This window comes from Physeter macrocephalus, chromosome 15 (genome assembly GCF_002837175.3).
Source record: "Physeter macrocephalus isolate SW-GA chromosome 15, ASM283717v5, whole genome shotgun sequence".
Taxonomy (NCBI): Eukaryota; Metazoa; Chordata; class Mammalia; order Artiodactyla; family Physeteridae; genus Physeter; species Physeter macrocephalus.
Genome location: NC_041228.1, coordinates 72,959,197 through 72,986,959, shown reverse-complemented (window position 1 = coordinate 72,986,959; position 27,763 = coordinate 72,959,197). Strand labels below are relative to the sequence as shown.

At 42.3% G+C, this 27,763-nt stretch overlaps 1 protein-coding gene and 1 long non-coding RNA gene across 8 annotated transcripts in view; one reads left to right on the top strand and one right to left on the bottom strand.

Annotated features, from left to right (window-relative positions):
* The window catches only part of CLVS1 (clavesin 1), a 246,674-nt gene that overhangs the window by 90,021 nt on the left and 128,890 nt on the right, over positions 1–27,763 (top strand). For 5 of the 7 annotated variants that reach the window (XM_055091287.1, XM_055091286.1, XM_028500704.2 and 2 more), the window contains one exon: positions 17,817–18,443. In XM_055091287.1, the coding sequence (XP_054947262.1) occupies positions 17,989–18,443 (455 nt within the window). In that variant the 5' untranslated portion in view covers positions 17,817–17,988. Of the gene's footprint in view, positions 1–4,537; positions 5,181–13,830; positions 14,411–17,816; positions 18,444–27,763 lie in introns of those variants that run through there. The other 2 variants (XM_028500707.2, XM_028500709.2) reach the window with 2 other exon arrangements.
* LOC112065833 (uncharacterized) overlaps positions 1–27,763 on the bottom strand; it is a 130,875-nt gene that overhangs the window by 31,634 nt on the left and 71,478 nt on the right. The window lies entirely within an intron of this gene.

Here is a 27,763-nt window from a genome sequence, read left to right as displayed (position 1 = left end):
TGATCTTAAGCTTTTCCACGTCACTCCAAAGGAAATGGGATACTTTGATGAGCATATGGTCACCTTGCCCAGGACAGATTAGAGTACAATGATCTACGAACACTCCAGCTTAACGATGCAACACGGAATGTTGTAACCTTGAACCAACGGAATGTGAGGTATATCGATACCATCCAGGTCCCAGTTGGAAGATACACCCAGCCTGTCACATCAGTGATGGAGCAACCTGTGACATTGGTTCCCTGAATCTCTCCAAGAACCCTTGAAATGACAACAAGCAGAAGATATCTGGTAGTGGTCAAGACAGAGAAAAACTGACCAATTCAGAGATACAGTTTGTAAACCACTTTACCACCTTTTTAGCTTGCTTACTCGTTTAGACTTTGGAGGAAATAAATGCTGGAATTTATAAATGTTTAACTATGTGGTTGTGTGGTTTCTTGAGTGCATACTGCTACTCAAAGAACTGGATGTTTGCTGCGACCCAAGTGAAATAGAAATTGAAACTAAAATTGGAAATTCAATTTCAACTAAGGGCATATTCTGTAATTCCCATTTTGGATGCGGCCAAGGTGTATAATGGAAAAAACAGCAATCTTTCAGATGTGGTGCCAGGGGTCACAGAGAACAAAGGAATAAGAAGCTTCTCCCAGAGACCAGAGTAAGACTCTAATCAAAAAAACCCTCTAACCCCCAGTGTAGGAGGTCTTGGCCACACCCGTTCAGTGTGATTTCAGAATTACTGGGCTCAGTGACTGCCAGGTATCCTCCCATCCTTCCCTTTCTAAACGGGAGTGTTTGTTGTGGTTACCCTGTCCCTCTCTTACTGTTATATCTTGGGTATGTTGGCAGATGGGTTGCAAATTATTTGAATTTTAATACATCTTTAGGACAGAGGATCACATCTGGATAAGACAACTCCATAAAACCTAGAGATCTGAAACTTGGAGCTAGATGTAGTGAATAAATTAATCTTTGGAGATGGGCTGAGTATGTTCTATGGGTGTTAAGACATTTTTGGTAACCACAAGGGTAGACTGTTGTATAAATATTGACTGCTCATCAAATATCCCTGTGCTTGTACACATTTCCCAGCTCCCTTTTATATAGGCAGGGCCATGTGACTTGTTCTGGCCAATGGGCTGTGAGCAGAAAAGATGTGTGTTACTTCCAAGCAGGTCTAAGTTCTCCATGCATTGTTCTTCCCTGCTGTGCCAATTCCTCGCCTGGCCCTTAGGTGACTAGATGCAACACAGCTCCTCTTCCCCCCAGCCCTCAAACAAGTGTAAACAAGGAAGAAGACACTGCTGTGGGAAGCCACTGGCAGTGCAGAGTTAATTTGTTCTTTCAGCATTACCTAGCCTATCCTGACTAATACAAACTCTAAAACTTCAACATTGGCCTGCATATTAGATAGTAAAAATATCAGTGACAATCTCTTATAATAATAAATTGAGGGCTTCCCTGGTGGCGCAGTGGTTAAGTATCCGCTTGCCAATGCAGGAGACATGGGTTCGAGCCCTGGTCTGGGACGATCCCACATGCCGCGGAGCAACTAAGCCCGTGCGCCACAACTACTGAGCCTGTACTCTAGAGCCTTCGAGCCACAACTACTGAAGCCCGTGTGCCTAGAGCCCGTGCCCCGCAACAAGAGAAGCCACTGCAATGAGACGCCCGCGCACCGCAACGAAGAGTAGCCCCTGTTCGCCGCAACTAGAGAAAACCCGTGCGCAGCAACGAAGACCCAGTGCAGCCATAAATAATTTAATTTATAAAAATAAATAAATAAATTGAGATGTACATTACAAAACATACATAAGGAGAATGAATTATCCTTATGGCTAAGTAAAATATTTTTACTTCTGCAATTTGACCTTAGTCTTTATATATTACCCAGTCCTTAAACATCCAATTGTCTAGAAATGTGCTATTTTACCATTGTAATATCATCCTAACATCCCTCTTATAAATATCAAGATTTCTCTGGGTATTATCCCATCTGCCTGGACTCTTAGACTTTAGTGCACTCCCACATGGATAAAACCTTCATCTGTCACTAGCCAACCACAGAAAGTACCTTCCCATTAACCAAACCTAGACCACAGCAAATCCAACATTAACAGGGTCCTTTAAGGCAGTACGGAAATGAGTAACTGACTTAGGAATGTCAGGCACGAGGTCAGGGACCAGGAAAGATGCTTGTGAGCAGATGAGCAGACTACACTTGAACCCTTGGTATTGGCTACTTATACACAAAGGGGATATGGAGGAACCTTGCAAACAAATATGTAGGCGGCTGAGAAATACAAGAAGCTGAAATGGAGGGTAAGTAGAGTGTGCCAAGTATCAGAACAATTTCTATCAGGTTGAGGAAAGAAAAGAAACCCATCACAGAAGCCTCTGGTTAGCAGTTATCAAGCAAAGGCTCTGAGCAAAGATAATCTGGATCCTGGAAACAGAAAGATCCAACACAGTGAAGACAGATCTACTCAGTAAAGGGCAGTTTTTCTTACACAGAAATTTTAAGCGGTATAGAATGGTATTATGATAAACAATACAAGGATAATATCCTTAAATACAAAGTGAAATGGTATACTTTCACTGGCACTTTGGGAAGAAGTAAATCTTGTAATATAGCGAATCTATCTGTTCTAATCATAAATAAAAGTGAGGTGTTTTTTTTTTAAAAAACTATTTTTTTCACTCTGATCAGTGCAAGTAAATTTTAAAACTGTTTTTTAAAACTTTCAGAATATAAGACTATATTCTGGCAGCCAGTAGCTCCTGTGGTTACTCTACCCATCTCTGTAGGTCCTATCACTCGATCAGGCAGGAGCACTCTGGGTTTATGTCTCAGCCTCATATAAGTGGGGAGAGTTTTCTTCTATAAAGATTTCTCGGGAAGGAGAGTACACACAACACATACACACACACACACACACACACATATGATTTTTGTTTCTACAAATACAAATAAAACTTGGCTAGGTTGTCACTGATGTCATTCAAAAGTCACAACTGACAGTGGAAAAAAAAACTGAAAGAGAACAGAAGCTGAGCAAAGGTAGCTCATTTGAAACTTAGAAAAAGTCTTTTCATATCATAGGTTAATGAAACACGTCTTGGTCTTGGTTTATATTTCTATTAGTGGTTATAAAATTGATGAAAGGAGGAAGAGAAGCAGAATAGTTAACATCTCAGAAGAAAGGAAAGTCTACACAGCTTTTAAAGGGATCATGATCAAGAAGAAGTGAGCAGTATTCGACTGCAAATTAATTAGAGAAAACTTTTTTCTCCTAAAAAGTTCCCATTTAGTGCTACTTTGCAAGTCATGTCCATTAGTTATACTTTTGAAGATGTCCCTTTAAGCTGATATGTGATCGAAACGAAACTCAGCGGCAACCTCAGGTCGTTTTGGTGCGCTATACCTTTTTGGATAACTTTTTATATGAAATTCATAGCTTTGTAAAATGTTTTAAAACATATCGGTATGTGGGGGGTTATGTCATTCATTCATTCATTCGTTCATTCATTTTTCTATTTCTCAAATATTTACTGAACTTCTATGACATTCAGGCATTCTTCTAAGTGGACTGGGAAGCAGTCCTGAACAGAAGAGACCAATTTTCTACCACGTGGCGCTTACAGTCTATTGGAGAGAGAGATAATATACAGATAAGTAAATAAACACATAATGCTATGTCAGAGTTGGAAGAATTCTGACAATTTTAAAGGCTCTGTGAAATATACGATAAAAAGATTGCATTAAAATATTTAGTGTTTCTTTTTTTATTAGTAAATATGAAAACTTTATAATGGGGGGTACTGTATCTGCTATCTTGCTTTTCCTTCACTTACCATTTTGTGAGCATGTTTCTTTGTCTATAGTAGTCTTCAAAAATATGTTTTTAATAGCTGCAAATATTATAGGCTATATACAAAAATGTGATTCTTTCATTATTTTTGACAGTTTCTATGGTCCTAAATTAAATTTATGTACATAAATCCTTGTCTGCATATCTGATTATATCCCCAGGATAAGGTGCATAAAGTGGAATTATTGGGTCTAAATGTATGTATATTATGACTCAATGTATGTTGCAAAATAGACTTATAGAAAGGTTACACTTCCTCACCGTTATCTCAACAACATGAGATATTAAGTAGATTTAAACCCTCAGCCAAAATCCACTATTTTAAATTACATATCTCTTTACAGGAGAGGTTGATTGAAAAAAAATAGGTTTATAATGCATTCACCTTTCTTTAGTGAATTCTTTGTCACGTGCTTGTCCTTTTTTTTTTTGCCCTTGGGCTGATAGTGTATTTCTTTTGATATATGAGACATTTTATGTATGAAACATATATTTGTTGCAATTTTTTCCAAGTGGTCATTTATATTTATGTTGTTAACGACATTTTTACATTCAAAAGTATTCTTATGCACTCAAACTTATTGCCCCTTTTTCTTTATGATTGCTTCTATTCCTCTGGTGCTTAGAAAGCCTTCCCTATGCTGAAATCAGTAAACATATTTCTTATGTTCTTCTAGTTGTTTTCTAAATTTTATTTTACTTTCTTATTTAGCTCTTTAATCTAGGTGGAATTAATTTGGTACGATGGGGCTTTAATTTGAGCCCTTTCCAAATCGTTCATTTTCTTACCACCATTTGTTAATGAAATAATCCATCCTTTCCCCTATAGGTTTGTGATACTTTCTCATCTGTTAAATTTACACACACACACACACACACACACACACACACACTCACACACACACACACGAGTCTTGTTTCAGCGCTTGCATTAATCTGTTTAAAAGGTTTTGTTTTTAAGGTTTGTGTCTGTCGGGGGGGTAATGGTAAGTAAATACTTTTTGTCCCAGATGTTACAAAATTACAATAATTCTTAGTATTGTCTTGACGGAACCGGGGAAAACCAACGTTGCGGAGGCACTTAGGACCCAGGGGAAAGCCAGGCTCCATATAGAAGGACAGAGTCTCGGGCGCACACGCCTCCTACCAAAATCACAGCCCCTAAGAGCCAGGGCTCTCATTCACAGCTTTCTAGAGAAATCTGAGCCCGAACCTGCCAGAATAGGGGATCTCACCCACTCAGCTCAGCAACGAGGACACCTGCAGAAACACATTCCCAAAGCAAGGCTGGGCGGCCGTGTGAAGGTATTTGTTGCCTTTTTTCTCCCTTCTATATTTGCAGCGCCTCCCCGCCTTTCTCCGCTCTGGCGATGCCATGGCTGCGGCGTTTCAGCACTTGGGTGCGTGGACAGCTCCCATCTGCAATCCCTGCTCACTCCATCCCTCTCGCACCCCACTCTCACCGCCTCCGTGGTCCATCCTCCCCCCTCCCCGCGCCCGCTCAGCCTGCGCTCCTCACACCATCAGCCCCCCATCTCCACCATCACCGTCATGACCTCCACCATCGCCAGCGCTGTAACTACAGTCAACACAACTGTGCCTTGTCACTTAGACAAAGCCGCAGGTCCGCAGGATAGAGGAAAGGAGCCCAAGTTTTCAGGGATAGGAAGGAAAGTTCAGGTGGACTACACCCCTGAAAACAAAGAGAGACGCCTGCTTGAGAGGACGGGAAAGTGAAGACAGTAGAGAGAGACCCTGGGCAGGGGACAGATGGGGCACTTGCCAGACACCAGCAGTTAGCCAGCTGCCTTTCAGCAGATTAGGGACTGTTTAGTTCAGGAAATTAACATGGCCTGCGGTAGAGTATTATTCCGGTGAAATAGCTGTATAAACTCCATCCATGCTTCTGGTTTTCCAGTGGAGAATCACCAGGAAGCGGGGCGGGGGGTGGTGGTGGTGGTGGTGGTGGCTGATGACTCATATTCACCCACATGCTGGCTTTCCTTCCTAAGCGTTTACTGCAGAAACTCTGGAATTAAGTTTTTACTGAGATGTTTTGTAAAATGGAGACCCCAAAGGTTAACTCTGTGTCCAGAATGAAAATTAAAATGATCATGATGATAATAACCTAACTAATAGGGCTCTCTTTGGAAAGTGTTATTTGTCCAAATGTCTCTTCCTGTCTATTTATTTAATTTCAATTTTCCAATCTAAAACCTCTCTTTGAAGCAGAGAAGACAGATCCCTTGCCCAAATGGCCAAAGTAATAATGATATTCAGAGCAGATGGCCTGGCTTTGTTCATCCTAGTCAAGGACTGACTCGGATTTGGAAGGCGAGATTTCTGTGTGCTTTCTCAGTAATCAGGCGATAACACCATTTTCCTATAATAGTAAAGGTAATAGAGTGGAAAAAAAAATGGAAAAGGCATTTTATGTAACTGTCTTCTACCAGGTTCTGCTTTTACAGTGCTAAGATTTTCTATCTCAGCTGAAAGGAAGTTAGGGTCTTCAAATATCTTGAAGGTCCAAACACAAGTCATAGCACCTCTTTGATTTAGCCAGGATCATCTGTTTTATAAGAGCTAACAAACCTCAGAAAATAAGTGCCCGAGCCTGTCATAAATAAAAATCTTTTCGTGGGTACTCATTTAATCAATTGTTACCAAACAGCAAAATGCTGGGTTTTTTAGCAAATTGTTTTTCATAAAGTCAACATCTTTATTAAAAATGAGATGGATGATAATTTCATATGGGAATAATGTCAGTCACATGTAACAACCAAGTTTAAACCAAAGCACAGAAAAGGTTGATTAAAAAATCCCCGTTGTACATTTATTCTGCCTCTTTAAAAAGAAAAAGAAGCAAGTTTTGTCTAAATCAGCTTGCTCATTATCAGAGGCATTGTCAAAAAAAAAAATAGTCACAAACAAGGATCTGCTGGAAGAAGTTTTGAGGAAAAATTCACATCAAATACTCTTCTTGAATGAGGAATAGTAGCATTTTGTCAAAAGTTATTTACTGCTATGAATTAATTCTATCAGCATCTAAAATTCACTCACTTTTGAATTCAAACCAAGAAAACTAGTGAAAATATCTGGTGAAATGGATTTTAGAGAGGAAGGAAATCTGGTCATCTATATATTGTCCTTAGATTGGTAATATCCACAGTAAACTGGACTTCTCAAGTCCCCAAGCAACCAGATTCTTAAAACTCCCTTATCTGTCTGCAAAGAACGGTTCAGCCCAGACAATTTTAAAAAATGTATATATTGCCAGTTCTAGCTGCTTGAACCAGAAACTACGGCCAGGAATGTCGTGCCTTCAATACTACTTCTTCCTGTGCCTGATACAATTTCCTGTGGCTGGGGAAATTTCAAAACAATGCTGCTTCCATGAGATTTACAGACATCTGTCTCAGAAGCAATGCTTTTCTTTGACTAAGATATTATACTGAGCTCATTAATTTTTCTAAAGTGCCACTATCCTGGCTTCCCCTTTTGTTTTTTCTATTAAGGGATATTTTGCTTTTTTCATATTTTCAATAACAGAACTTTCTCATTTTTATGAGGGATTTAAAGGTGAACAGAAAACACATTTTCCAGCAGAGTGGCATCATAACACTTTTGTAGACATGTTCCCAGAGAGGTGCATCCTTTAAAATCATGGAGTATAAAGCTGGAAGGTCATTCATTTCCCAAATGGGGGAATCTAGAACTCCAGAATTGGTGGTGTCTTTTCACTTCTGCAGGTTTCACAAAGGGACACCTTAGTAACCCTGAGAAGCCTATTCACGATTTTACACATTTCCCCAGCAGAGGCATCCTTAGTAAATGGATCCAGGCTGACTTGGAGCTTCTCTGCTTTCCCGTTAAATGGTGACCCAGAGGACGTAACACAGCAGAATGGGTATACAAAGTATGAAGTTTGGCCGCATGCAATCAGCCCAGAAATACCCCTTAAGCTAAGAGGGATCTTTTCCCCATTACATCTTTCTCCCAAATTTTTATTGTTTTGATGATTGTTCAGTTTATCCAGTTGTTTATTTACTGGACTAAATTTCAGGAGAAGATCCACAGTATTACTCTAAGACTGTAGCCTCCAATGTCAGCTCCAAGTGTACATTTCTGTAGAGAAAACTGTGGTTATTTTCAATCCAAGTTTTTCTTAGCTTAATGGAAGTTTATCTTCTTTGGCTTGATTCCTCATGGATGTAGAAATCAACCGGTCACTCTCGTCTCCATAAAAAAGCTTTCATTTATTCAGTTAATAAGTTCATTATTCTCCACTATTTCTGCTGATTCCCACAGCCCCTTATCATCTTGTCTCTGGCCAGGTAACCCTATTCTGCCCCTTTACGGACCTGTTATCACATGACAGTTTCTATGCGGGGGGCTAATTCTCTGTGAGCTTTCTTCTTCCTGACTTCTGAGCCAGTAGGGTTTTCCCCATATGTGTTTGAGATGATCCACTCTTGTCTTCTGGACCCTTTTAGCCACATCTCCAATTTGAAGGTATTGTTCAGACCTCTCTCCATCTACTCTCCTTAGAATAACATCATGTCAGTTCAGCCTGTATTATGGCTCCAATGTCTTAAGTAAAGTTCCACACCTGTATGTGTGTCAAGTACATAGTGCACTCAGTGTTCACTAGTTTGTAGTTTTGGAGGGAGTAAGAGAGAATCCGTGGGCCTGGAAATGGCACCTGGGAACTCCCATCCCAGGCTCTATGAATAAAAGACATCTAGTCTTATGTGTGGACAAAATAAATCAAACTAAACAGGTCAGATCTTTCTCTCTTTCCTTTTCTCTCTCCGTCTCTCTTTCCTTTTCTCTCTCCCTCTCTCTTTCCTTTTCTCTCTCCCTCTCTCTTTCCTTTTCTCTCTCCCTCTTTCCTTATCTCTCTCCGTCTCTCTTTCCTTTTCTCTCTCCGTCTCTCTTTCCTTTTCTCTCTCCGTCTCTCTTTCCTTTTCTCTCTCCGTCTCTCTTGCTTTCACTTGCTTCCTTCCTCCTTCCTTGCTTCATTGCTTTTGGTTGGTGTATAGAGCATGCCAGCATGTTTGAGAACAGTTAATGACGTGATCTTTTATGAGTGTCTGTCAAGGCTCCAAAAGCACACTGGGAGTGCTTTTACTCTCCTCTTGGACAAAGTAGCACTGCTGTCCGCACACAGAGTGAGCTCTGAATTCAGGGGTAATTGACCTACCTTCTCAACCCCTTTGATCATCAATCCTTTAGGTCCGCGCTTCTCAAACATTAACGTGCATCCAAACTGACTGGGGATTCCGCCAGCCATTCGGCAGGTCTGGGCGGGTCCTGACATCTGTGACCCTAACGAGTTCCTAATTAGCCGCTGACGCTGCTACTCCACGGACCATACTTTGAGAAGCAGCGGCAAAGAACAAATTCCTTCTTCTTTTTTTTTTTTTTTTAACCTGCCCACCTTTATGTCTGATTATTAAATAATGGCACTCACACTAAAACAAAGCAAAAACCACCCCAAGTTCTGAGGCAGTAAGAGCTCAAAAATCATAGCTCTAGTTGAGGAGAAAGTTATGCAAACAGCCCCTTTCCTCCAACCTCTGCTGCCCTTCATTCTCCCCAGGCGGTTTTCTTAATTCTGATTCCTGCTGCTTTCCTAGTCTCTGCCAAATCACACCCAGAAAGAGAGTCCTAGTCACACAGATACGTGGGGAAAAACACTGAGTGCAAAGGGGGACCCGTGGGTTTAATGGCTATCTTTGAGTGGCCCTGCCTTTCTTACCTTCCTCCAGTTCTTCCTCCTCAGAAAGAGTCTGAGAGAAATACCTTCTTCCAAGTGTTTTTGTTTTCCTTCCCTTCTCATTGATACTCCTAAGAAGCACAGTGAATCTGCCTTTAAAATTGGGGCATTGACTGCCAATGACTTCTTATGGGGATACTTTAATGGCACAGAAAAACATTCCAGTTTAATTTTCTATGTCTCAATAATGTTTCCCCTATAGACTTTCTTTGTTTAAAATACAGTGAAGTGTAAGGTAACCACTGCTTCAATTACAAACTTTTCTACCTAACACAGTTAGGAGGCCAAAAAATCCCATGCCTTCCTTACAAGTTGTCTTTCCCTTTAACTCCTTGTATTATTTGCCCCAAAGCAAACTAAAAGGACAAACATTTTATAGATTGTTCTGGAACAGGACACAATCCTTTTGTCAAGAAATTCACTTCATCTGAGTCCCAGCCTATTAATTCTGATCTGGCATCTATTTTGGGTAGAAGCTCTCAGTGTCTCTACTGTGATAGAACTCATTCCAATTTACTTTTAATCTTTCTTAAGAGCAAGAACAAATGGGGGCAGATGACTGTGTGTTTAGTTGCTGTTTTAAAGGGAGCCAAGGGAGTCTATACAATGAATGTTTATGTGGCAAGGGCGAGCCCTGGGCTACTACTGAGCTAAAGGCGACAGAAAGTTGGCCATGAGCCAGGGGCTAAATTCTGGCCACACTACACTTTCAGATGATTAAAGGTCTCCCCTGTATCCTTCTAGACTACTCTCCCTGCCCCGGATATAGATAGCTCATATCTGCAAGTTGGCTAATGTTTGATAGAAAGTCAATGGACTGGAGTTCAATGTGTTACTCACAAGGCTTATGTTTCCTTGCCAGTACTTACGCAGAGAAGTCCTACAAACCCTAATGGTCAGTCTCAAATTCATTACTTGGAAATAAGATTCCTTTCTGGTCAGCACCATAGAATATTGTAATCAACTGACCTCTGAGATTTCAATATAGGCTCCACTGGCAGTAAGGGAGCATATCATCTTTCAGGAAAGATTTCAAATAGAACTGTACTTAAAAAAAGATTTTTGCTCACTGTGACTTTTGATTTTGGTTTTGATATATCAGCAGCATCTATTTTTATTTCATTTAGTGTAAAAATCCCTTTCAGCACTCCTAGGGGGAAATACATATTCAGTTAAAAAATTAGAAGTGAGATTTTAGAAAGGGAAGAGCCATAAGGGTTAACCTAATTCAATATACATTTAAAATTTTGAAACACATCTTTCACACTTCCTGATGGCTGAGGTAGTTGATTAGACTTTTATGTGGAATGTTTTATCACCGAGATTCATTCTTCATCTTTTTCTTAAAAAAGAAACCCATGAAACAAATATAGGTATAGTTTCTCATTTTGTATTTGTATTAATTTAAATTTATCTGTATTTAAAATTGTTCTTTGTATTATCAAGAACATTCAGAAGCAATAAATATTTGAGGTATTGTTCATTAGTTATTGATGTTCTTATGTTTCAAACAATATTTAGGAGTTACAGATTTCATCTTTCTGGTCATGACAACAATATACTCTTTCCTCCCAAATTTGGCCAATTTTACATCTCTTAAATGTTCTTCCTTAGGATTGATGGGGTGTAGGTCTGTGCTTGCTGTGTGAGTGAGTCTGAGAGCACTGATACCCAGGCTGGTAAAGAGAAAGCACCTATGCTGAGAGGCAGGGTAGGGCAATGGACAGAACACAGGTTTTGAGTCAGGCAGGTTTGGGTATGAATCTTTGTTCTTCCAGCTATACTTAATCTATCTAAATCTCAGATTTATCCTTTTATCTAATAAGTAATAACCTAGCTTTAAAGGTTGGTGTGGAGATTAGACTATATAATACCAAAGCCCGAGGCACGTAACAAGTAGTCACAAATACTTGTCTATTTTTTTCCCTCACTTTTAACACTAGCTCATTACCTGACTTAATGCCTGGTGCTTAGCTGTTCTAGGCTTCAACATCCTTTTATCTACCTGGAGACAACAGAAGTATGATATCAACAAGAATATTACAGTAAATGTAAACTGGAGCTTTTCATTTTCAAAGCACTTTAACCTACATTATTTCACATGATTCTCAGCATCTCCCAGGGAATTATCTTTATTCTACCTATTGCAGAATCATTGTAACGATGAAAAAAGATAATTGATGTAAAATGCTTTGAAATAATACTACACATATGTATATATTTGTAGACAAGACGTGGTTATTATTATTCTGATTGTTATCCTATATTTAACGTGTGTTTCTAAGGATAATGAAATAAATGAGAATAATAGATTATAAAATAACCAAAATAGATTTCATTTGAATTATTATACTTTCTGAAATGATTTTTCCACCTAGACTTCTTGGTTCATAAAGACTAGAGTATGTGTTTATAAGTGTGTGTGTGCAAATACACTTTCTTAAGATTGAATTCTGTATGAGGAAATACACAAATGTGTATTTTTTCTAATGGAAATTTGAGATGAAGTATGAATCTGCAATCTATGGATGCCATGATTTCACATATCATGATACGGAGACTCTTCTTTCCTCCCCCTCATACAAAAATACCACTACCTAAATTTCTAGTTCATTAGAAAAAGCATGGATTAGAAATGGAAGTAAGCTTCTACCCTGGGCTCCCCAGAGAGTGTAGTGAGTTACTCGTCGTGTATTTGAAACAATCTCTAAATACATAATCATTTCGGACCCAACCAGCAGTGGAAGAGAGAGTTTCCGAGGCTCATAGGAATCTGCCTAAAGTGCCCTTTTGGGTTATCAAGCACATTTTAATGCCCAGGCTATGCTTGGAACTCTACTAGGGCATGCCACAATATCAGTCCTTCAAATAGAATGGCAGGGCCTCTCATTTGTCATTTTAGCCATAGGAAAATACGTAAAGGCAGAGCAAAAATCAATGATAGCCGGAAAAGTCATAGATAGGTAGATTTAAAATAGTTCCAGTCATCCGCTGATGAACTATGAGGACAAGATGGTAACTGGACATTTGTAAGGTATGGTGTTAGGCCACCTAAAAATGTCTGTTAACCCCTTAGGCACATTTAGGCTTACAGAATAGTGAATCTGGAAGGAATTTTAGGGAAGGAGAGTGAGGTTCTGACAGGGATGGTAACTTGCTGAAGGTCACATAGGTCTTAAGTGGTAAACACTAGAACCTCTCTGCTACATATAAGGATGGAATAGCCCAGTCATAAAGAACATGGGACAGCAGAAATATTACTTAAGCTTAAACCCATTTCTGACTCTTGGTGACTGCGTAACCTAGGGCAAGTCATTTACCATCTCCTGTGCCTGTTTCCTCAACTGAAAAATGGGGACAATAATATACTCATCTCATATAGTTGTTCTAAGGATTAAATAATATACTATATAAAAAAGAGAGTATGCAAGTGCCTGGGACATAATAAACACAGTTATAATAAATAATAAATTGAAGCAATTCTTATTACCACCAGGACAGAAACTGCTCCTACTTCTTCAGGTGATACCTAGTCCAAAGTATCCTTTATACTTGTTTGACCAATTCAGAAAAGTTGAATGAGAACCAAATCCTTCACGTGAACAAAAAAAATTGCAATTGAAAATGCTACATCTGGAGAACATTCTTGTATAGCATAGCATTTTTAGTGCCTTAAGTCTCATCAATTGAAGCTGTTATTTTTAGTAGCAGTCTATTCAGACTTCTGAAATGAAGGATTTGCCTTTAATGGAAAATGTCTATTTCATCCTAAGTATGAAACCCAGTGACCCTGGCTTGGGTATTCTCCCCAGCAGCTTCCACTATATGCTGAGCACAGAACAAAGATATAGATTGAAACAAATCTATTTCAGTGATTATAGATTGGAGGCATAACTATGTGTGGAAGTGGGCCATGAAAAACGCAAGCTCAACTCTCCCCTTGAACTCATGGTAATTTATCTTGGAAACGCTGTTGAGTTCCCTGAACTGCAAGACAAGTAACTTGCTCCCAGCAGCTTTAAATATTCTGCCAGGGACGAGCCTTGGCTATGCCTCGTGCTCTGAGCACGCTGTGCCATGGCTGGAACCATGAATATCACCCAGCAAGCTTCAAAGGGGCAATGATCTGAAGTACAGCGTGCCTAGGCTAACTTCTTCTAGGAAGAAAATACTTTGTAGATGAGGAAGGAAATTAAAAGGCAGCTGCCACACCCTCATTTAAGGAAAACAGTCCTAGAGGTACCCAAACAGAAGGGGAAACCACTTACTCGTTAAAAATACATTTTGACTACTTTATTAACTGGTTCTATACGTACGTAGATATACGGCACCTACTCAGTGTAGGCACAGTTCCAGGCACTGAGAATAGGCAGTGAACACAACATAGTGGCTCTGCTCACGGCACGGACCCTCTGTGTGCCAGGCACTGTACTGGGGATACGCAGATGAGTAAGATCCAGGTAACTAATGAGATTCTGTGCAAGGAGTTCAGAGTGAGAAGGGAGAGAGGAACATGGCAATAAAATGTGGTGTGGTCAGGGCTGGCGGGCTACCTGTGACCCCTGAAGGTGAGGGAGGGTTCCTGGAGAAAATGATCTCCAAGATGACTCCTGAAGGGGAAAGAGGAGTTAATCAGTGGTTTTTCTAGACAGAGGGAGCAGCTTTTGCCAAGCCCAGAGAAGAGAGAAGAAACTACAAGTGTCTCGGTGTGGCTGCACGGCTGGAGGGTGAATCTGGAGAGACAGATCGGGACCAGGTGATGAAGAGTCTTGGAAACCACGTCACAGAGTTTTATATTTCATCCTAGGACAACTGGAAGCTATTGACCGCTGTCAATCAAGGAGTGACATGAGCAGATTCCAACCGTAGTACAGAGAATGGACAAGAAAAGGGCAAGGCTGGCCGCAAGGGCACCATGGGGAGAACGTTGCAGAACTAAACAGATGAGCGGAGACGCGGTCTAAACAAAGACAGTGAAAATGGATGGAAAGAACAGGGACGATTTAAGGAATATTAGGGAAGTGATTGCCTGGATGTGGGCGGTAAGGGAGAAGGTGGAATAATAGTTGACTCCCAGGCTTCTAGCGTGGGAAACTATACAGAGATGATGTCAGTCAGTGAGAGACGGAGGTGGATGAGCAGATCCAGGATGAGGAACTATGGTTAGTTCAGTTTTGAGCATTCTGAGTTTGTGGTGTCTAGGGGACATCTAAGAGGGGGTGATCAGTAAGCGGCTGGAATGTGTAAGTAAGCCTGAAGATCAGGAGAGAGCTATGGACTGAAGTTCTCCACATGCAGGTGGTTAAGTCACGGTTGGATCCTGGAAAATAGCATATGGACGTGGTGAGCACAGAAGACGGAGCAGGGATGGATAGAGGTTAGGAGAAAAATAGGGTACATGGAATCACAGAAAAGAGTGGGAAAATGGGAGAGTTTTAAGAGGGATGAAGTCATCAATATCAAACGCTGATGGGGTCGCCCAGAATGGGTTACCAAAATTTGCCTACTGGAGGCGGCAACAGAAAGGTCATTCACTAGCAGGGTGATCATCTGTCTGGTTTGCTTGGAAACGTCCCCATTTATGCCTGCTGTTGAGCGTCACTGTTATTAGTGACCCCTGGTGTCTAAATGTGGATAATTAAGTATACGATCATCCTGGTCATGGGTTGGAGAGAGCGATCAAAGATAGACTGCAGTGGGTGTGGGGGTGAATTCTGAAGGGGTGTGGTGAGGCTAACAGAGAGGGAATTTCATGGATGTCGAACGAGACGGATTTTAAAGATTCTTCCAATCCTGGGACTAGTGCATAGCACTGTTTTCCTTTACTATTCTAAGTCCTTAAGAATCAGTGAGAATCAAGACTCTGTTATACTTCTTATTTTCACACATTACAGGGCTAAATGCTACTTTCTTACAAATTAGTTTACAAGGCCAGCATTTTGTAAATAAAAATTTTCACTATTCTGTATTCATTCTTGAAAATGAATACTAGTTACCTGAACTGATCTTCATCTCCTCCATATCACAAAGGCAATACAAAGCAGAAATGTGTGAGGTGATTGTCTCCCTGAAGAAATTACTGCTAGTCCTAAATTAAGTAAAAGAATCATTTTTGTCTTTAAAATTATTTTGTATGATATGGCATTAATAATTAGGTTGCAAGTAAATATTCTGCCTCTTACTGCATATACTGTTCGATCTAGGAAAGCTAGGAAAAAAATGCATGCCCGCAAGTTTTTTTACACCTAATATGTTCTGATTTTTAGAACTTCTAAGTTAGACCAAACCAATGTCTGAGAGAGCTTAAACACTTATATTTAAAATGAGAAAGACGCAAATAATATGAGCATTTGTTTGTATACCATTTAGGTAGAAAAATCCAAGGGGATTAAAACACTCAATCATTGAGTATGATAATCTCTAGTTGCGTCCGTGTTGCTGCAAACGGCATTATTTCATTCTTTTCTATGGCTGAGTAGTATTCCATTGTATATATGTACCACATCTTCTTTATCCGTTCATCTGTCGATGGACATTTAGGTTGTTTCCGTGTCTTGGCTATCGTGAATAGTGCTGCTATGAACATAGGGGTGCATGTATCTTCTTGAATTATAGTTTTGTCTGGATATATGCCCAGGATTGGGATTGCAAGTCAGAAAGAGAAAGACAAATACCATATGATATCACTTATATGTGGAATCTAAAATATGACACAAATGAACCTATCTGTGAAACAAATAGAATCAGGGACATAGAGAATAAACCGGTGGTTGCCAAGGGGGAGGACGGTGGGCGAGGGTTGGATTGGGAGTGTGGGATTAGCAGATGCAAACTAGTATATATAGCATGGAAAAACAACAAGGTCTTACTGTAGAGCACAGGGAACTATATTCAATATCCTGTGATACACCACAATGCGAAAGAATACAAAAAAGACTGTATATATGTATGATGGAGTCACTTTGCTGTACAGTAGTAATTACCACTAACATTATAATTCAACCATACTTCAATAAAAAAAAAATAAATAATAAATAAATAAATTTATTTCACCACCAAGGGAAAAACAAAACAAACAAACAAAAAACAATCATTATCATAAGTAAAATAATATCTCAGGACAACAGAAAAGTTATACGAAAAAATGACTTTTAAGTCCATATGGATATTGGGTTAGGTAGGCAGACAACCGAGAGTTTCAAGTCCCCTTGCCTTTTTAAAAAAAATAAATAAATTTATTTACTTATTAATATTTTTGGCTGTGTTGGGTCTTTGTTGCAGTGCACAGGCTTCTCATTGTCGTGGCTTTTCTTGTTGTGGAGCACAGGCTCTAGGCACATGGGCTTCAGTAGCTGTGGCACGCAGGCTCAGTAGTTGTGGCGCACGGGCTTAGCTGCTCCACGGCATGTGGGATCTTCCCGGGCCAGGGCTCAAACCCATGTCCCCTGCGTTGGCCAGGCGGATTCTTAACCACTGCGCCACCAGGGAAGTCCTCAAGTCCATTTGCCTTTAGCACAATAGTAAAACCACTTGTAAATGTCCGCACGAGACCCTTTCTCAGTGCTGTTGAATTTGATTACTGAAGGTCAAGCTTCCAGCCATAAGCCTGTCCTTCCCTCCCTGCTCCAGTTCATTCAGTTTAGTTTTGAGTAATTAGGTACCGAGGGGTGAAAATAGCGTGAGTTTTAAAAGTCCCTTTTTATTGTTAAGCTGCAAATGGCTGCCTTTAAAAACAGGTGGGGGAGGGTGTATTTCTGTGAAAGAAACTGTTTTGAGAAAAGAAGCTAATGGGAGGCCATAATGTCTCTGGATAGGAGGCCTGTGAATAGCCCCATAAAGCAGGCGGTAACAGAGGAGGATTTTTCTCTCTTCTTGGGTAATTCATAAAAAAGCAATCTATTACTAATCTGACCATACACTATCATGTTAACTAGTCAGTGTAACTAAAAACTTCCTAAACGTATTGCAAATACTTGCACATTACACACTGAAGTTGTCAATAATAAAATTATGCCAAACATCCTCTTTTAAAGAAAATATACCCTTTATTCTTCTAATCAGATCTGCAGCATAATATACTGCTTTTCTGAGCTCCAATTAACTTACCCAGACTTTCTTTGTATCATCTCTGTTTGTTTCTCTTGTGTGCATTTGTTTTGCAGTAAGCAATGGCCTCGGTTCTGCTTCTCTTTGGGACGGCCGCCACCACATAGGACCTGAATGTCTACTGCTTTCCAGGAACAGAAAGAAGACCCTCTATTTGTCTGTGTCAGTGGCAGCTTGGTAGTAAAAAAACTGTTGAATGGGCCACAATTTCAGAAGACCATCACGTGAATGGGACCAGTCTCTTTTCTTCCCAAATATCAGAAATTAAGCACTTGGAAAGGAGATTTGGCCAAGATGACCCATTTACAGGCTGGACTCAGCCCAGAGACTATAGAGAAAGCTCGCCTAGAACTGAACGAAAACCCAGATGTTTTACACCAGGATATTCAGCAAGTCAGGGACATGATCATCACCAGGCCTGACATTGGATTTTTACGCACAGATGATGCCTTCATCCTGAGATTTCTCCGAGCCAGGAAGTTTCACCAAGCAGATGCCTTTAGACTCCTGGCCCAGTACTTCCAGTACCGCCAGCTAAACCTGGACATGTTCAAAAACTTCAAGGCTGATGATCCTGGCATTAAGAGGGCCCTCATCGATGGGTTCCCTGGAGTGCTGGAAAACCGCGATCACTATGGCAGGAAGATTCTTCTGCTGTTTGCAGCCAATTGGGATCAGAGTAGGTAAATGTAGATAGTGTCTTTATTTGTTTTTTCTTTTTCATAAGCATTGTCACTGCATGTTTGGGGCTGTATGCCTTTACAGATAATGGGCTCTTATTTAAAAGTATATATTCTACACGTCCACAAAGAGAATTTTAAGGCCACAGGTCTTTTACTGTCATCAATAGGTGATTACAGATCCACAGCAATGTTTTGGAACAAAAGAATCACAGTTTTAGAATTATAAGAGACCTCAGAAGTTATTCTATTCATGAAAGTGGGTCATTTATTTTAATAAAATTGAAATCTGGTCTTCTAGAAGAACCAGATATTCTGTCTTTAGGGTTCTCATCTTTAATAACAACAACAAAAATGGATTCAGTAGATGGCTTTAAGTGTTTTTAACACATGAACTAATTTCTTGGATCCTCTCCATGACTTTAATATCTGACCTTTCTTCTGCGTGCCAGACCTTCCCATCCAAATGCCTGCCAGCCATTTCTCCCAGAAAGTCCTATAAAGAACCGCAAACTCAACATGTCCCAACTGAGTGCAGCATCTTTCCCACTCTCCCCGCTCTTGCACCCATCCAGTCTCTCGAGCCAGAAATCTGGGTGTCTTCCCGGACTGCTCCTTGCCCTTGCGCCTCACATCCAATTAATCGCCAAGTCCTACCCCTTTCTTCTTAAAACCACCTCAAATCTCTTCACTCTCTTTGCCCCCATGGCTACGGCCCTAGCGCAATTTCTCATTATTTCTCACCTGCATCACTGAGACAGCCTCCTGACTGGAGTCCCTGCCTCTGGTCTAGTCTCCTCTGAGCCATTCTAGTCTTTACCATCATCTGAGTAACCCTTCCAAAATTCCGTGGCGTCGCTCCTCTCGTTAAAATTCTTCAGTGACCTGCAAGGTCTTCAAAGTAAAGTAAAGCTCTTTATGATCCACCTTCTTCATCTCCTGCTCTTCTTCACCCTCTGCCCTTTTTCGTGTTCTCTGGTCCTGCTGGTTGGAAGTGTAAGCCTTGTCTTAAATAGCTGAGGTTTCAACATGCCTCCAAGCCTCTGGACTTGTCCCACCAGCTACTTAAGGGAGGGATCAACCATTTCTTATGCCACGTCCAACCATCTTGGACATAACCTGCCCACTGACTCACACCTATCTCCCTGGTTCTTCGGGAAGGTAGTCTTTTTATCTACCTTCCGTCCCAACCTGTTTCAGTGAGGTGCCTTCCTCTGCTCATGTATTTCCGTTAAAGTATTTACAGCTGGAGTATGAGAACCACTGTTATTTTAGTTAATATTTTTAAAAACATACCACATACTCTGCTAAGCATTTATATGTACATATATTATCTCATTTAATCCACTCAAGAACTTTGCATGACGGGTGTTCCTATGATCCCTATTTTACATTTGATGACACAAGGTCTTGAAAAGTTAAGTAACTCATTCAATGTCACACAACTAGTGAAATACAGAGTGGGGTTGACTTGAGAGCAAGTTATCTTAACCTGGCTTTACTGTAATTGCGTGTTTGCTTGCGTGTTCTTTCTTATCCCTCCTCCCAAGACTGCAGGTTCCTTAAGAGCAGGAGACTGTGCCTTTTTCATGTTTATCTCTTGGGCACATGGTCCAATAGGCAATAAATGTTGAATGCAAAAGAATGCATGAATTAATCTCCAAAACTTCACCTGTGGCTTGAGCTCTCACAGGGGGATCATATTGAAATTATGGTATTTGGGGAAACATACATTTAACTTTAAAAATATACCAAAGAGCCCCTCCCCCAAACAGAATTAAAAGGAATTTCTAGGGCTCCCCTTTAGTGCCTGATAGGACTATTCCTCCTCCTAAAAATGATGATTAGTATGGGACACCTTAGGGACCACTGGCTGTTTTCTGGCTGATAAACTGGAATAGAGCAATCTAACCCTGAAAAGGTATTTGCATGTTTTAACACTATCAGTCTAGAGATTGTTCAGGTCTGCACCTAGGCCTGGGCTGCCCTGCCGTGTCTCTGTTCTGTTATTCCATAAGCATTAAGGATGAGCCTCTTGTTACAACGCTCTACTGATGAGAAAGATTTCCAGGTCTTTACATTCACGCATATATCATTCACTCAGCAAACATGTGACAAGTGTAGACTCTGTGCCAGGGCTTGTGCTAAGGCACAAGGACATGACGAACACGATGAAAATACAAGGTCCCTCCAGCAAACAACCCCTTGGGCCACCCACTGTCCAGTTATGGTGCAAACACATAGACAGCTAACTCCCATCTACCACAGGAGAATTCCTTTTGAGACGTAAACCATCAACACAGGACATGAGTCTTAAACTAGAGGGAACAGCTCTCCTCTTGAAAAGGGCACACGAACATTTTGGATTTCGAAACGGAAAAATCTGATGATTCTGGAGAATGATCATGCTGACTTCATTTGTGCTTAGTTGAACGTGCTGGAGAACTTGTATCTGCTAAGACGGTTCACGCACAGAACACCAGTAAGCGATGATTTACACATGAGGAGATAATCATCATGAAATATCTCGTTTCGTATTAGTCTTTGATCTGTATGTACCTCAAAATGTGTTAAGAAGCAAGAAGAAACAAGTCTTTAAGGGAATACTTCAAATCTTTACGATTAAGATAAGCTTGAAAGAATTACTTCACGTCTCTGTTCCTCAGTTTCCTCAGGTGTAAAATAAAAAGCTTGAACTAGGTAATCCCTGAGATATCTTCTAGCTCTAATGGCACATGAATGTGAAGCTCATTCAGCCTGATCCTATGGATGGAGAGGGATTTTAAAATTCACTTTATAGGCTCCCGATTCACTAGGTTCTCTTAAGTAATCCCTTTCTTCTCTCACACACACATACACAACACACACACACACACACACACACACACACACACAACCTCTTTCTTCCACCCCTTCTACCCCTCCCAAAGCTGGGTCTACTTGAGGCAGTTTGTTTCAAATTGTAGAATACTATTTGTTCCAAACCACTTTGGCTTTAACAAGAAGGTGAACGATAAGGCTATCTTACTGATAGCCAAAGATGATTAGAAGCAAACAAACCTCGGTTTGAACCTGGATACTGTCATGTGATTTACTGGTTATATGACCTGGGACAAGCAACCTCTTGACGGTTATTGAATAATGTAGTGGGAGGACTGAATGAAACAAGGCATTTAAGGTACACAGCGCATTGCTTGGCCCGCGGTAAACAATTAATGTTAGCTTCTAGTATCATCACAAACACTATTAAACCTCCCACTACAAATATACTAGAGCACAGATGGTAAATAAGTTAAAAATAGAGACGGAAGCACAATAGTTGAGAACAGAAGCGGGCCGACAAGTGTGATCTACCCCTTGCCCACCCTCAGCACTTGTTAGCTCTCTCCCCAGACGTGTGCCCTGTCACACAGAACTAGCCTAACGGAGCCCTGAGAGGCTGAAGAGTTAGCACAGCTTTGCAAAGTGATTACCGGCTCTTGTGGGGAGCCCGAGATGGCTGGAAAGTGATTTGAACGTCTCATACAAAAGGTTTACTGAGATTGAAGTGGTTATTAATATTTATTAAAACGATGCAAATCTCATTCATCTAGACCCAGACAGCCTGAGCAACAGGCTCGCTGCGAACAGTGAGCGATGAGAAGTGCTACCCTCCAGGGGCATATGTGCAGGGTCAGGTGTGCCCACAGAGCGCCGGAGTCTCCGAGCCCAAACTGGCCTCCTCGGACGACTTCCGTCTTTCCTGAGGCTGCCGGGCTGCACGGAAACGAGTGAGATTAAATCGGCACCCAGCTACCCCTTCCCACGATGAAGCTGGCACCTCCGGGGTCAGCAGGGAGCACAGTGCAGCTTGGCAGCCTGGCGTGTAACCAGACCTCCGGAAACACTCTTGTTCAACGAGCCTTTTGGTCTTTTTCACCTAAATTCATGACAACATTGGCAAGAATTCCCAACTTGTCCCCTAAGATCTGATAAAAAAAGACATCTATTTCCTGTTTCTTTCTGAGCTGCATACTTGGCAGGGGGCCACACAGCCTGACTTGCCCAGGAATGCCCTTCCCACGAAGGGGAAAATGTGAGCACAGAGGAACTCGTCTCTTTTTTTCTGGATTTTGCTCAGTTAACAAAAGAGCTAAAATTGGTCAGGTTATTTTACTTTCTGGAGCCTCAGTATTATCAAATGGAAATGGGTCTAGTATCTGGCATGTGGAACTGTTGCAAGGATTAACCCCAATTACTCTAGCTGGTGGTGTCCAAGGGGCAGAATAGGATAGTGATTAAATGCACCAACTCTGAAGCCAGACGGCCAGCTTCAAATTCCAGCCGCCTCCTAACCAGCTATATGATCCTGAGCAAGTTGCTTACATTCTAATTATCCTCAGTTTCTCACCTGTAAAGTGGAGATGACCAGGATCATAGATTAGCACTAGTCAATAAATGGCAGTTGTTTCTTAAGAAAAAAACTCAAAGCAGGCAAATATCTAGGATATCAGGTCACAAGATGTTGTTTCGAAGGGCAGCAGAATTTGATGCCATTACTAACTTTCCTCCTCCTGAAAAGCATGGACAATACAGCTAAGACCCCAAGCCACCGTGCTCCAAAGTCCTCCATGGTAGCTCAGTTGTGGCTGGCAGGCTCTAGGAAGTCACCTGGTCTTAGTGTCCCTACCCATTATGTTTACTATAGTCTCAGGATATCAGAAAAGCATTGGGGGGGGGCAGTCCAGGTAATAAAAGCCCCACGATAGACTACAATAGTATCTGTTGGCGCTATGTGCAGACCAGCTGGTCCCCAAGTACTTTAATGGGGGAGAAAACGATTGGAAATGCATTGTAAATCAAAATATATAAAGTTACACTGGACATTCTTTTGTCAGTGTATTGTTTGTTTCCCACAACTGAAAGCTCAAAAATCAGCAGCCAGGTGGAAAATTAGTTGAAAAGTTGGTTCTTTGAGGAGGCTGAAGCATTCTAAGGAAAAGCCACGTTAGGGTAATTTAGTAGAGAGAAAAGGCAGCTGATGAACGGCTTGATTGCTACCTTCAAGTATATAGAGTTATTATAAGAAGGCAACGAATCCTGTAGGCTCTCTTTCCCCAAAATACAGAACCAGGGACAAAAGAGGTGCACTGAAGCACAACCATCTGGACTGAAGATCACGGAGCCTGAGCCACGACTTCAGCCCCCAGGGCTGGGACAGGGGTGAGGGGTTGGTGCATCTGCTTGGGATGCAGAATTGAAGGGGGCACCAAAACACTCATTAATCAAAGTAAATAATATTGTCATAAAATATTTTTTAGCATCAAAATTAACGCAAACAAAAATTCCTGATGAACAGAATATCAAAATTTTCAAGAAGGCAGGATAAGAATTACTGATGTTTCCTTGTGCTTTGCGTTCCAATATGGCTCAGCACAGCACTGCTCAGGCCAATCAGAGTTCTCAAGGGAAGAGCCTTAAGGTGGTTCCCAGTCAGTTATGTTACACTGCGTAATTCTGTACATCCATACTCCATACCGCTGTTAGGACCGTACGGTTCCCAAGCATTTCCATGTACATTTTCTGATTTGATGCTCGTAACCATTTGAGGAGTTTCAGTATCACTAAGTGACAAACAACAAAGAAGAGGTTTGGGGGAGGAGAGGATACTTTCTAATCAAGGAGCATTAGGACTCATCAATGGAAAAACTGAGACTCAGGGCTTCCAATTCCAAGCTCATTCCAAAGACACTTGGAGCTGACCGCTCAGCTCCTGAGTGATTAGATATTTCAAAATATCCATGGAGCTTCTGAAAGGCTGTAAGTGGATTTCCTGGCGGTAGACAAGGGTGTAGGTGAAGACAGTGACCCACAGTGCAGAGGATCTAAGATTCAAGAGCAGAGAGTCGCAAAAGAAGCACAACTGGCATTTGAAGCTGCTGAGTTCTGAACGTGCAGGACTGTGTCCGGCACTGGGAATGCCCAGCACCCCCTGTCCCAGGTACCGCCATCACCTGAACGACCTCCTTCATGTTTCCAGAGCCCTTAGGGGAGCTAGAACCCACTGTGAGAACCCCTGACGGGGCGTGTCTAAAAACGTCCTAACACCAAGGTCAATAACACCCTTTGTTAATTGCCTTTGTGCCAAGTGTTTGATACACGTAATTTCTAATTCCTACCATAGCCCTGCAAGGATCTATGTTATGTGTGTAGGTCATCGATAAAAGAGATGAAATGCTTCTCTTGTCTGTCTGAATAGAAAGACTGTGCTTTCCCACGAAACCCTAGCTATGGTCTCATTCCTACCCTGAACTCAAAGCTTCCAGAGCTTCTTACAATCGAAATCTGAATCACTGGCGTGTTGCTAAGTGGTAAAGCAGCCCTGGGGTCCAAATGCAAGATTTTTCACAGCCTCCTTTCGGCCCCCTCTCCTAGCCAAGAAGCCCAGGGTGGCTCGGTGTGAACAACAAAGCCGTTCCTCGTGAGCGCCGATGGGGCTCAGACAGTGAAGGATGAGCACTGCAAGCTGGGTGCACCAGAAGCTGAGATGAATCTGGAGGCTCAATGGGGAGGGCCCGTCTAGTCCCTCATAAGAGTGGGAAGAAAGGGAGTGGAGAGGGACCCGTCGCTTCAGTTTGAGCAAATAAGAGAGTGGGTGGGGTGCCGAACAACAGACAAGCCTTGCCCGCCTTTCTTTAACTATGTGATCAGTATTTTATCAGATGCAGTAGCATCAGTAAAACTTGAAAAATAACAGTACACACAGGAGCTGGGCCTGTACTGTATTCAGGCTGCAGAAAATACTGGGGCACGCGTGCATTTTTTGGACTCTTCATGAGATGGTACTTATGAGAACTGGGCCCATAGGTCAGGGGCCAGTGATTAAGAGTATGGTTCAGTCCCAGCTTTACCACTTGTGAGCTGTGACTTTGGGTGATGTAGCTCTTTAAGTTTTCGGCTCTCTCAAATGGGACCCGGCAGTAACCCTAGCTAAGGTTGCTGTGAGGATCCGAGATAATACAGGCAAAGCACCTGGCGGAGCCTCTGACACACCGTTAGCGTTCAGTGTACGGAGACAAGTATTGTTACCGCTTCATAGTGTAATTATCGACTGTAGGGCTTGCTGTTGTCTAGGGGAGTGAGTCCAAGCTTCCCTGGTTCCTCCGCGCGCTCCAGAGACGAGCCGAACGGTTACCGATGGCAGCTCTGGGCGAGCTCCTGAAGGTCCAGCGGAGCTCCGCATCCCAGAACAGCATCTCGCACGAGCCGCGCCCCCTCCCAGTCCCTCCAGGTGTGAAACGACAGGAAGATGAATGATACCAGGGTACCTGACCTTCCCGCTGTCACGGCTCTGAAAGCAAGGACACTGCCCTGTTTACTTTGCAAGGAGGATCCACCTGCTCTTAGGGAGCAGGTGCTTTCCCACTCACCACGTTTCTCTGGACAGGTGCCCAGCTGCTCCTTGTCCCTCATGCCAGACGTAGTGGCCCTAACGGATATGCTGGCGATCCAGCTCCTTCAAACGCCACCGGTTATTGCTGAGCTGTGGCCACCTCCCAAGGGCTGGCGTGGCCTGCGTCCCGACAGCACGGTGGCGGGAGATGCGCATTAAGTGGGTTTTCTCTTCTGAGTAAAACCCCGAGCTAGGAGGTGGGATGTAAGTCTTCAAACTATAAATAAGCCACTTGATGGAGGTTCACCTTTAGCTTTTTGCAAGAGCATAAAAGAGCTTTTGACAAGCAGCGGGGGGTCTACACCTCGTTCAGTTTTACTCTCCTAAGTATAAAGAACTCGCGAACGAAGGGGCCAGATTTCTAAGATGTCAGTGCTGAATGCTGGGTAGCCAACGGGGAGGCAAGTCAGGTGGACTTCGCGCTTCTCACCGGGGCCGTGAGGCAACCCTCCTCCCCAGTCCCAGGCCCTATCGAGGCGGGTTCAGGAAAAGGTCTAGCTGTCTGTTCTTCCTACAGAAACATTCCCAGCACCGTTCCGGGAGTGATTAGTTTTCCAATTGTCGTGACCTTGGCAATGAGCAAAGTTGGACCGAAGAGAAGGAGAGTATTACAACCACAAAATCAGACGGTGTTGAGTGCTTACCTTGCGGCTGGCAGTAATGCTCCTAGGTAGTCACTATGCATATCCTTATTTTGCAGGTGATGAGACTGAGACTCAGAGAGGTTAGGTGACCCATCCAAGATCACACAGCTGGTAAATGGCTAAAACGAGCTGGATCTCAGACCTAACTCCATAGTTCAAATACCGTTCTGTATGGCTCACCACTAGAACCCATTTGCCAAACTTGGGGGCCATTCGACCAGACACTCAGGAGGGCTCTCAGCAAGGTACGAGTGAGCAGGCCTCTCTCGGCCACTCAAGGTCCCAAAGACTTGAAAAGGCCCCCATAGCTTAACAGGGAAATCCCGCTACCACGCGCTCCAATCTCACAGAGACCTGGCAAATCAGATGTTGAAGGTCCTGTCCAATCTCAACCCTAATTATCTGGCCATGATAAGAGCAACAACAAAAACAACTTGGATTTTTTAAAAATCCCAGCCCCACGAAAGAATCTGGATATTGCTTGGAATATGTCACAGAAAGCGGTCCTAGTATGAGTGTGATCTAAGACAGTGATCGAAAACATCACCTTTGCCTGCCTGTTCCTTCCGCTAAGATGAGTCAGCTTGCAGTTGGCAAACAGGACCCCAGCTCCACAGCTTACCAGCCCTGTGACCTTGGCGAGATACGTAACTCCTCTACCCTTCGGTTTCCTCACTGTCTGGTAATAATCGTGTGTCCTTGGTAGAGCTGTGAGGGTTAAATGAGGTGCTAGGCAGGAAGGGGGTCTGACACAAACAGCCAAGTCCTTTCTTCCGTCATTCAGGTGCTCTTCCCACGTCGATCTAATGTAGAATGCCCAAGATACAATTTCTCATTCGGTTTAAAGACCTTATAAAATGGACTACAGCTCTGTCACGTGCTTCTAAAAAGCTGGCGACTGATGCGGAAATGAGGCTGGAAGAGTTGACTCTGCTTCCTCAACCTGCTGGATGGGTGTATGGCGCGCCCCGTGGGTCAGTCAAATAGCTCCTCAAATATTTCGTCTAAATCCCCTCTTCCTCCGCGAGAACTCCTTGTCGGACACCCTTCGGCCTCTCACCCTAATCCTGCTCAGTCCGGGGCTCAGCTGCTCTCTGCCCGCCGTCAACGCCCCCTTCGATTGAGCTCAGGTCCTTGAACGCACGCCCCTGAGAAGCGTCTCCCGTGTGGACCGAACGGAAGGCAGAACCCCGGGGTCTCTGCTCTGAGATAACACAGCAGTGCACGTTCCTGCCTAACGGGGTGGC